General features: G+C 68.3%; 2 protein-coding genes across 2 annotated transcripts; one reads left to right on the plus strand and one right to left on the minus strand.

Annotated features, from left to right (window-relative positions):
• Positions 1 to 5,514: 5,514 nt before the first annotated feature.
• CHLNCDRAFT_9304 (hypothetical protein) lies at positions 5,515 to 8,358 on the minus strand (the record flags this gene model as incomplete). Its single annotated transcript, XM_005844538.1, has 9 exons — positions 5,515 to 5,623; positions 5,775 to 5,916; positions 5,971 to 5,983; positions 6,383 to 6,482; positions 6,699 to 6,760; positions 7,414 to 7,553; positions 7,787 to 7,857; positions 7,894 to 8,039; positions 8,266 to 8,358. Coding segments are annotated over 9 exons (876 nt in total), but the record flags the coding sequence as incomplete, so codon positions are not given.
• Positions 8,359 to 9,370: 1,012 nt separating this feature from the next.
• CHLNCDRAFT_138877 (hypothetical protein) lies at positions 9,371 to 10,070 on the plus strand (the record flags this gene model as incomplete). Its single annotated transcript, XM_005844444.1, has 3 exons — positions 9,371 to 9,575; positions 9,662 to 9,815; positions 9,929 to 10,070. The coding sequence occupies 3 exons, from the start codon at positions 9,371 to 9,373 to the stop codon at positions 10,068 to 10,070; spliced, it is 501 nt and encodes a 166-aa protein (XP_005844506.1).
• Positions 10,071 to 10,475: the final 405 nt, after the last annotated feature.

The following is a 10,475-nucleotide window of genomic DNA, read 5'->3' on the forward strand; positions in this document are numbered from 1 at the left end:
ACCACCCGCCGCTTGCGTTTGAAGTTGGCGGGGTCGTGGAGGCGGCTGCGCTCCTGCCACTCCAGCAGCCGCCGCAGCAGCGCCTCGGCGGTGGCATTCAGCTCGGGTGTGATGACCTGCAAGTGTAACGATGGTGTGATGGTGTGATGGTGCGATGGTGTGATGGTGTGTGGTTGTGTGTGAGGAGGGAAGCGCAGCACGGCAGCAGCAGCAGGACGCGCGGCTGTGGCAGGTACAGGAGCGTCGGCATGGCTGCACGCGCCGGCTGCAAGCGCCGGGCAGCTGCGAGGGCTGGCGGAAGCTGACCTGGCAGACGTAAGGCGCCACGTCAGCACCAGGCCCCACATACGTCCTGCCCCCGCCGCCGCCGCCGCCGCCGCCGCCACCGGCCATGCCGTCGCTCCTGCCTCCGACGCCTGCTCCTGCTCCTGCGCCTGCTGTTGGTGCAGAGTCTGCTAGGCCCAGCCCTCGCTGGGCGTCGAGGCCGGCGGAAGCCGCGGCGGCGGCGGCCGCCTCGGCCGCTACCCGCCGCGTGTGCCGCTTGCTGCCCAGGTGCTCCTGCAGGTTGCGCTGCCCGCTCACCGTCACCTGGCAGAGCAGGCATCTGAAGGCGCCTGGAACATCGGCCGCTGCCTGCACGTACTCTGCCTGCTGCTGCGGCTGTGCCTGCTCGGAGTGGTGGGTTTGAGCCAGTGCTGCTGCGACTGCCACGGGAGCCAAGCTTTCACTGAGGAGCATCAGTGCCTCCTCATCTGCCTCCAGTGGCGGCACAGCTGCGCCTGTGCTGCTGAGCCAGGCTGCCACATCGACAGCCTGCAGCTGCTGCTGCTGCCCTGCATCTGGTGGCGCCGCACCAGGCATGCCGGCGGCAGAGCTCGCAGTGCCGGGCTGGCTCACTGCATTGCTGCTGAGTAGCGGGGCAGCCGGCCGGGCCTGCTCGGCAGCGCCAGCGGGCTCAGCTGCGTCGTGTGCTGCCCCTTGCTGCTGCTGCTGCTGCTGCTGCTGCTGTGGTTGCTGCTGCAGCAGCTGCTGCTGCTGCTGCTGCTGCTGCTGTGCTGGCAACACCTGTGGCTGAGGCTGGGTGGCGTGCAGGGCCACGGCAGCCGCCTCCACACGCACGTTGCTGGCCCAGCTGAGCAGCTGATCCCCCCACTGCAGCCCAAAAGACCCGGTGCCATCGCTGCTGTCGCTGCCGCTGTCGTCGCCGCCACTGGCACCGCCATCAACGCCGCCGCTGCCGGCTTCTTGTGCCCGAGCAGCAAACCCTGCTGGCTGAGAGGATGGTGGGACCCCACCTGGTGCTGCAGCAGTGGCTGGTCCAGAACTGAGGATTGCCGCTGCACCAGCAGTCGGCAACTGCTTGGCAGGAGCACCAACTGCCACTGCTGCTCCCCTGCTGCCACCTGCGCCTGCGGCTGCGCGCTGCCTGGTGCCTCCTGGGGCAACATGTGCCGCTGCCGCCGCTGCTGCGTTGGGTGCCTGCCTGCTGCTGGCGGCGGTCCAGCCGGTCAGCACATCCTGAAACGCAAAGCTTCCAAGGCTGCTAGAGGGCGCTGTGGAGACAGCCGCCTCGCTTGCTGCCCCCTCCTCCGAGCCGTCGCTGGCTGCTGCTGGGCTGGCCTCTGAGGCGGCGGTTGGATGACAGTCCTGCTGCTGCTGCCGTTGGGCATCTGCTGGCTCTCCTGCCTCATCTGCCGCCCTCCCTGCTGCTGCTTGGGGAGCCTCGTGAGGCTTGGTGGCTGCCGGGGTCGCCTCGGGCTGGCCGCAACCTGCTGCCTCGGCGCTGCTTGCTGCACCGTCATTCAGGTCGTCTGCTGGGGGCGGCACCTTGTCAGCCTTCTGCAGCTGCAGCTGCGCTGCTGCCAGCTGCTTCCGGGCATGAGCATGGGCCCTGCACAGAACCACAACAAATCATGTGCCAAGAAACCAGGAGGAGAGCAACAGGCTGCAAAGGCCCAATCGACGCCCAATCGTGTGTCGGCCTTTCTAGCAGTGAGCAGACGACAGAAGGCTGGGCCCACCTTTGCAGCTTCTCCCTGCACTCCTCAGCATGCCCCAGCTGCTGCTCCAACAGCTGGCGCCGCACAGCGAGGTTGGCCAGCAGCAGCAGCCGGTCCTGTTCCTGTTGAGCGCCCAATGCGAGCGCAGCCGTAGCAGGAGGCTCGGCGGCGGCACCCTGCTGCTGCTGCACCCCAGTGAGCTGGTTGGCAAGGGAGCCTTGCGCCTCCCCAACTGCCTGCATAGCGGCCTCCAGCTCTGCACAAACACCAAAAAAAGGTCGCACAACAAGGCTGGGCCATCTCCATGTAACGCCCAGCCCTGCCGCTTGAACTGCCCATGGCAGCAGCACACACGGCCCGCCAGCCCTGGGCCTCCACACCTGCCAGCACGCCCTGCCAGCGCCCGCATGCCTGCGCCGCGCCGCTGCGCTTGAACGCCCGCTTCAGCCGGCTTTCCCTCTTTTTGGCTTTCGCAAAGCGGGTGCCGGGTGGCGGCGTCAGCACGGGGGCAGCCTGCAGCAGGGCATTGTGCAGCTGTATGCAAATGCCCCGCCAACTCATGTGCAGCCAGCAGGGGCGTGTATCGCCTCAGTCGCCCTCACCTTGGAAGAGGCAGCAGCCGAGCGGGCTGCAGGCACTAACGACGCTGGTGTTGGTGTGCGCTGCCACGCTGTACCCTGCTGCTGCGCCTGCTGGCGTGAGGCGGGCCTCTGTGCCGGACTGAAGCTGGCTGTAGAGTCGGGCCTGAATGCCGGTAGCGCCCTCAGCAGCACATCACCCAGCTGCACAGATGCGCGCAGGCTGGGGAAGGCGCCGCTGGGCGCGGCAGGAGGGTGCAGCGGCTGTGCCATGTTGCGGCCGCCATGAGCGTCCTTGAGGTGCTGCGCGAAGCGATGGATGTCTCGGAAGGCGCGCCCACAGGCCAGGCAGCGCCGCTCTCCTGCGGCAGCAAGCGGGCGAGTTGGAGCGAGGCGAGTTGCGGCAGGCGGGTGCGGCACCGCCGCCAGGCCCTTGCATCGCGCGGTGCTCTGCTGCGTTCGCTGTGCATTCCTGAACGCTGTGCGTCCCTGCGGTACGCACCAGTGACGTCTGCGCGACTTCTGGTGGCCTCCCGCAAAAGCTCCTCAGCGCTGCTGGGCTGTGTGGGCGCAATTGCGGGCTCGTGTGCATGCTGATCCACGTGACCCTGCCGCCTGGGTGCGCCCTCGCCCCGCGAGGCGACGCTGGCCCAGGAACGCATAGAGTGCTCAGGGGGGAGTAGGGCTCGCTTCAGATGGTCTAGACATCTTCAAGCTCCACAGGCGATCGCGTGATGACCACGGGGAGGACCCTACAACACCTGCCAGACTGTCGGTGTTGCATTTCGGCGGGCGCCACTGGCAATGCAAGTGTGGCGGGATCACAGGGCATACGATGGGCAACTATGTGGTGCAAACAAAATTGGGGACTACAACAGGTAATGATTGATACAAAGCGAGCAAGCTGTCTGGGGATGCATTACCTACGATGGAATCTTCCTGTGGTCCAGCCTAGCCATGCGGCAGGCTGGCAGCCTTGTGCCAGTGGGGTACAAAAGCCAACTGGGGATGCATGGGGGTGGCGCCGCAGCGGCTTCGTTGCGCTACCTGCCGTGCTGTGCCCGCATGATGGCCAGCAGCTGCGGGTCCATCTGGCTCTCGTCCATGCCCGGCGGCAGAGAGGTGACGCCCCAGGAGGGGCCGGCAGGGGCTGCACTCGAGAGCGAAGCAGCAAGGCGCAGCAGGGGCAAGTCAGCAACAGGCCATGGGCCTCCAGCAAGCCGCATGCCGCGCGCAAAAGGCAGCAGGGCATGCAGCTACGACACCTGCGAAGCGCGCGGGCACGCATCCCAAGCACCCCCGCACCCACACACACCAAGCGCCGCCTCCCCGCCCCGCAGCGCCCGCACCTTGCGCCGGCGCCTGCTTGAACCACTCGCCGTGCCGCTGCGCACCCAGGATGCGGGACGGGTCCAGCTCACGCCCCTGCCACGTGTCAGCCACATTGCTCAGCCGGTCCCGACCGTACCGGTCTGCGTCCTCCGCGGTAGCGGCGGTGTCCTCCTGCACGGCACGGGGCGGCGGGGACGGTGCAGCACGGCGGTCGTCCGGCTGACCGGGCTGGCTTGAGGGAGCAGGCTGCATGGCCAGCCGCCGCGCCACACCCACGCGGGATGACAGCCGGCCGGCCACCGCGGCACGGCCACCTGGCCGCCAGCCAGCCATGCAGGCGCCCCGCCGCACCTGCAGCCCGCCCGCCCTGTGCTTCAGCAGGCTGGCGAGGATACTAGAGTCGCCGCCGGTGTGCGGCACGCGGGCCCGCTTCTTGCCGCTGGCACCCGCATCGCCGCTGCAGGCGGCGCCGCGGGCCACCGCCCCTGGCGCGCCTCCCCCCTGGCTGTCCCTGATTGCCTCGCACTCCTCCTCCAGCATCAGCCGCATCTTCTGGCACCCCTCATCCTCGGGGCTGGCAGTGCTGTAGTACGCTGCACGGCGGGGCCCGCGCAGGGAGGGAGGGTGTGGAAAGATGCACGAGCGGAAGGGCTTGGAGCAGCCCACGAGGCGCCAAGGGCGCGGGTGCACGCAACAATGCACGGCAGAGCCAGCAGCACATGCGGCTGCCCCTCCCCCTCCTCCTCGTCCTGCCCTCCCAGCCTCCTGTCCCTACCTGTCACCATTGACAGCTCATCCTCCAGCATGCTCAGCGCCCTGCCGGGGTCGCTTTCCTCCCAGTAATGCCTGGCGCACACCCCCCGGCCCCGCTCCTCCTCCTCCGCCGCCTCCTCCATCCCTGCGTCGGCCGCGCCGCCTCCCCCTGCCTCCCCAGCAGCCTGGTCTGGCACTGGGCTGTCCACGTGCAGCCGCATGGCAAAGGGGCCCTCCAGAGAGGCGGCCGTGGGCTCTGCCGCCGCTGCCGCCGCTGCCGCCGCCGCCGCCGTCTGCTGCGCCGCAGCCGCAGCTGCTGCTGTCTGCTGCCCCGCAGCAGCCTGCTGCGCCGCCAGCAGCGCCTGCTCAGCATCCCGGGCCGCTGTTACTGCCACCGTGTAGGGCTGGAGCTTCGATATGGGCGTGGCGGGATCCCCAAACAGCACCGCCGAAGGGTCCACAGCCGCGGCAACCCCCGCCTCGGCCGCCGCCGGAGAGGCGCCGACGTTCACCGGAGGCATGCCCTGGCTGCGCCTGGTGCGAGCCGCCATCGGCGAGCCCACCAAATCGTCAAAGCTGCCTGCACGGGGATGCAGAGGTGCACGGGAAGTAGGTGTTGGGGCAGAGCTGTAGCTAGCCCATGGTTGAGACATCAGAGTCAACCACACACAGCTGGGTTGCCCACGCCATCCTGTCAAGGCCAGGATACCGCACAGGGGCGCCTCGCACCCTCCCCCTTGCTCTCCCTGTGCATGATCCCCACCGCCCCGCACTCACTCCCACCACGCCTCCCTCTGCTACCACAGAACCCCTCCCGCACCCCTGCACGCACCTCCCTCCGCCACCACATCAGCAAAGTACTCGTGCGCAAGCGCCTCGTCGGGGCTGCAGCGCCGGGTGGGGTCGAAGGCCAGCAGGCGGGACAGCAGGTCCACAGCCGCTTCGCCCGCCGCCGCAAACCTGCGCGTGTGCCGGCAGCAGCACCGTGAACGCTAGCGCCGCTGCGCGGCTTGCAGTGAGGCGCGCAGCGCGCCACAGGCACAGCTCCACTCGGCAGCATGTGATGGGGCAGGGTGGCTGGGAGCTGTGGTACAGCAGTACAGGATCCCACCTGCGGTATAGCGTGGGCGCGCGGCCGGGCAGGTGGTGCAGGTAGCGGCGCCAGCTCGGCTCCTGCACCGCCGCCACGTCGGCCCAGCATGGCGTGCCGATCACGGCAAACAGCGCCTGCAGGGGGGTGGCGGGCCAGCAGGCTGCTGGGTGGGGGCATCGCGCTGTGCTGTTGCCCCTCGAGGACGTGCCTGCACCGATCCCAGGAGGCTGCCACGATCCCGGAGGCTCCTCACTTCCGGGGCTGGAAGAAAGTCCCAAGGCCCACCTGCAGCTCGCTGCGGGTCATCTCGCTGCCGGGCCCTCCCACAAAGCTCTCCCCGTCCTCCGGCGTCTTGGGCAGGCCGTGGATGGCAAAGAGCGGGGCCACCTGCAGGCAGGGCAGCGCAGCGGAGCCGGCCGGCTGGGCAGGCAGCCCGCTGGCCTCCCTCGCGGCCCACAGCAGCGCAGGCAGGTGGAGCAGCAGGGGCACATGGCCGGGCCGGGCTGCGCACCAGCTGCGCACCGGCTGCCGCAAAACACAAACCAGCTGGGCTGCAACACGGCAGGAGGGCGCAGACCCAGGGACGCGGGCCTTGCCTGCAGGTTGGGCGTGGCTGCCGAGCCGACGTGCGCGATGCGCTGCAGCAGCTCTCCGAAGATGCAGCCCAGGCTCCACATGTCGATGGAGGCGGTGTAGCCGCCACGGGACATGACCACCTCGGGAGCGCTGCGGGGAGGCGGCGGCAGGAGAGGGCACGCGGGGAGCGAGCGGGGCGACGAGGTGAGCGGCGGGCAGGTGGCAGCGACCAGTGTGGTGCCAGTGAGGTTTGGCGGACGGTATGGTGTGTGGGTGACAGCAGAGCACCCCGCCTCTTGCAAGGCTGCCGACCCTCGGGCCTGGGCCACAGGCACGAGGGCAGCCGCGGGCGGCGCCGGGGCGCACCGGTAGCAGGGGGTGGCGACGACGCGCGTCAGCGGCGCCTTAAACCCGGCCTTGCTGCCGCGCTCGCCGCCGCCTGGCTCTGCCTGGACGTACAGATCCTCGGGCTGGGCAGGGAGGCAGGGGAGGAGGAGGCGGAGGAGGGCGGCAGGTGGTGGCGTCAGCGGACAGCATGCATGCAAGCATGTGCATGCCTGCCCCTCTGCGAAACGAAAACGAACATCACGCGAGGCACGCCCACCACCGCCACCACCGCCGCACCGGCTCCCATCCACGCACCCACACGCGCATACACACGCCCACACACGCACACACACACACGCGCGCCTGCATCGCCTCGTTCATTGCCTGGTAGCTGTCGGCGCCGTGCAGCAGCGAGTGGCGCTGCCCCTCCAGCTCCAGCTTGCCCGCCCGGGAGGGAGCGCTCTGCTCCGCCCAGTGGTAGCCCTCAGGCGTGGCCGACCGGGCGCTGCCAAAGTCTCCAATCTGCCGGGGAGCGGGGCGGGGGGCGGGGCAGGTGGGGGCAAACGGGGGTTCTGTGTCGCACGTTCCTCTGCGGGTAGGCTGTGAACACAAGGAGCAACAGCAGAGCAGGCGCGCAGGCGGCAATCCCGCTGCCCCGCCGGCCAGCCCGCTGCCGCCCCCGCTCGCAGAGGGCGATGGTGCCAGGGCTGCCCCTCGGCCTCCGCCGATGAGGGAAGGCCCGGCCCGGGCGCACGCCCACCTTGATCACGCGCTCCCCGCCCTCCCACACCAGAAACACGTTCTGGGACTTCATGTCTCGGTGCCAGACGTGGATAGAGTGTAGGTACTTGATGGTGACGATGAGCTGCCACATCAGCGATCGCACCTCCTCGCCTGCGGGCGCAGCGGACGCAGCGGCGGCAGCAGCAGTGCGGAACGGTCGGCGCGGCAGGCGGGCAGGGCGAGACAATCCCGAAGAAGCCGGTACCGGCGGAAGCTCCTCCCCAAGGGGCATGGCAGCCTGCCAGCTGCTGCCACCTCCCGGCGCCGCCTGCCTGCCGCTCCGCACCCCCCCACCACCCTCAATCACCCTCCCTTTTTTTGTTCTGTCTACCACGCCCACTCACTGGACATCTGGCCGCGCAGGTGGAACAGGTCGCCGCCGTCTGCCAGCTCCATGGCGATGTACACATCTACGCTCAGGTTGACCAGCCTGCCGCCGATGAGGCGGCACTGACCGGTGGCCGAGGGGCGCACAAACGCGTCGCGGATGCCGATCAGGTTGGGGTGACGCAGGCGGCGCAGGATGCAAATCTCGCGCAGCACGCGCTTGGTGTGCTCGGGCGACTGAAGCACGTCTGCCACGCGCTTGAGGGCCACCTGCGGCCCGCGGCGCGCGGGCAGGGGCAGACGGCGGCCCACGGTGGGCAGGCAGGCAGGCGGGCAGGCAGGCGAGAAGGCAGGGCGGGTGGATGAAGCAGCAGCGGGCCCAGGCCCCAGCCCGGCGGCAGCTGCGCTTTGGCTTGCGGGGCTACGAGGAAGGAGGGGCGGGGAGCAAGGGAGGAAGAGAAGTGGGCGCTTGCTGGAAGAAAGCACGGCGGCCCACCTTCTCCCCTGTGGCCTCGTCGACGGCCAGGCACACCGCGCTGTAGCTGCCATACCCCAGCACCTTGACCAGCCTGTAGCGGCTGCCAACCTGCGACGGGAGGAGGCGGAGCGGCGGCACCCAGGCTGTGTGTTGGGCCAGCGGGCAGGTGGGCATGCGCTGGGTGGAGGGGAGCCTGCGGACACCGCCGCTCCTCCTCCACCTCATTCCTGCGCCCAGAAGCCTCTTCCAGGTCCGGCAGCAGGGGCAACAGCAGGCTGGCTCGCAGGCAGGCAGCGTGGAAAGCAGATCCGAGCGGGAGGCACAGAGTCGCCGCACCTGCCACTGCGTGCCGTGGTCCTGGAGCGTGGTGCCGGGCTCGGCGCTGACAAACCACAGCCCCGGCTCGTATGGGCTCTTGCGGATGCCCGGGCCGGGCTCCATCCTGCACTGTTGTACTGTGGTGAAGAGGGGCGGCGCAGGTGAGCAAGCGGCAACACGAGCGGCAACGGCGGTGGCCGCTGGGGGGATGGGTTCTGCCGAGCGCGGCAGCCCGGTAGCTGCTGCTGGGCGCTACACCCTGATTCCGGCAGCTCCAGGCGACGATTTCAGCACGTGAGCGGCGGACAAACCTGCGCTGGATCGACAGGCAGGCAGGTTTTACGCCTCTGGGCTTGTCGGCATGCTGGGTCCAACGTACAGCAATCGCGCAGTAAAGAGGACGCGGGTAAACCCTCTCGGGTTGGCACTGTTGCATCCCCGCCAGCTCGGCACGCCAGGTGGAGACATCCCTCCAAACGCACGATTGGGCGCATTACACACGCTGGGCGCATTACACACGCCTACCAAAGTTTGTTTCAGATCCTGAGCGGCGCTGGAGGCTTGAATTCATACGCCTTCGCTTGAATTCACACACCTCGCACACAGGGAACAGGCTGTAGCTGTAGGAGGTTGCCTTGAGTGAGTGAATTGAGTGAGTGGAGAGAGGGCCGCATCTTGGAGCAACTAATTCGGTTTTGGCGCTCCGCCGCCTGCTGCCGGCGCCCCTACCGCACCTGGGCGCCACACATATCAACGCGTCTCATCTGCTCACTGCAGGGATCTGCAACGGCTGGGAGCCAGCAGCATGGTTCTTCCTCTCCTGCAGCCGCCCAGCGAGCTGCCCAGTTATGTGAAGCCGTTTGTCCTCGAATTGAAGGAGGCGGAGCTGAGGCACCTTCCGGGCCTTCCGCAGAGCGAGAAGCGGAAGATGGGGGAGGGGAGCCTGAAGAGCTTCGACAATTGCCTCCACAACCTGCGGCACTATGGAGAAATCGCGTTTGTGCTGGCAGGTGCGCTGGCTGGCCCGCCTGGGCATCCAGCCACCTGCGGCAGCTGCGCACATCCAACAGCGCCGTCGGCTGCGGGCGGCCCGCAGGCATCAAGCCGTGCGTGCTGATGGCGCACGCGCTGTGGCCGGGATTTGCAAAGGGCATTGCGGAGGAGTGCCTGCGGCCGCTGATGGACAAGTATGGGCTGGAGGGCAAGGGCTTTGAGCTGCATGAGATCAGGCGAGCTTGGCCTGCGGCGTTGTGGGTGGTTTTCGCTCGTCTACAGGTTTTGCCAGTCGCACCAAGGGAGGGCGTCCTCGTGAAACCCGCCCTTTCACCGCCGCTGTCCACCCGTGTCGGCTTGCCGCCTGCAGGCACCCCATGCTGACCAGCAACCCCGTGCACCCGGGCTTCCAGTGGGGCTGGGTGTTTGCCAACAGGCGCCACGCCGACTTCCCGCTGGTGCAGAGGGTCTTCCTGCAGCGCAGCCGCAGCCCGTGGCGGAGCTGCTCATAGGGAGGGCGTTGGGCTACCCGCTGCCAGCTGGCAATGCCGAAATGCAGTACCATGACATGACAGAGTGCAGGGAGCTGGGCGTGTGCCACCAGTCGGTGGCAGAGTATTGCTGCTCAGATGACCCCAGAGACTTTGACGCGATTTTCGCCCACATCCACGCCTACCACACCGTGTGGGCGCTGCTGGGGCGCAACATGACGATCGACACAGACGTGCACCCGCGCCTGGCGGCGGCGTGGAGGCAGATGAAGGAGGCGGCGCTGGGTACGTCGGCAGTGGTAGCGCTGCTGCGGGTGCCTTTGCTCGCCGCATGCCTACATGTTGCACCCTGTTGTAGCTCTGCAATGCCTGATGTGCTTTTGTTGCCTTCCACAAAGAGTTATGATGCAAAAAGCGATGTTCGAC

Source organism: Chlorella variabilis (assembly GCF_000147415.1).
Source record: "Chlorella variabilis unplaced genomic scaffold CHLNCscaffold_22, whole genome shotgun sequence".
Taxonomy (NCBI): Eukaryota; Viridiplantae; Chlorophyta; class Trebouxiophyceae; order Chlorellales; family Chlorellaceae; genus Chlorella; species Chlorella variabilis.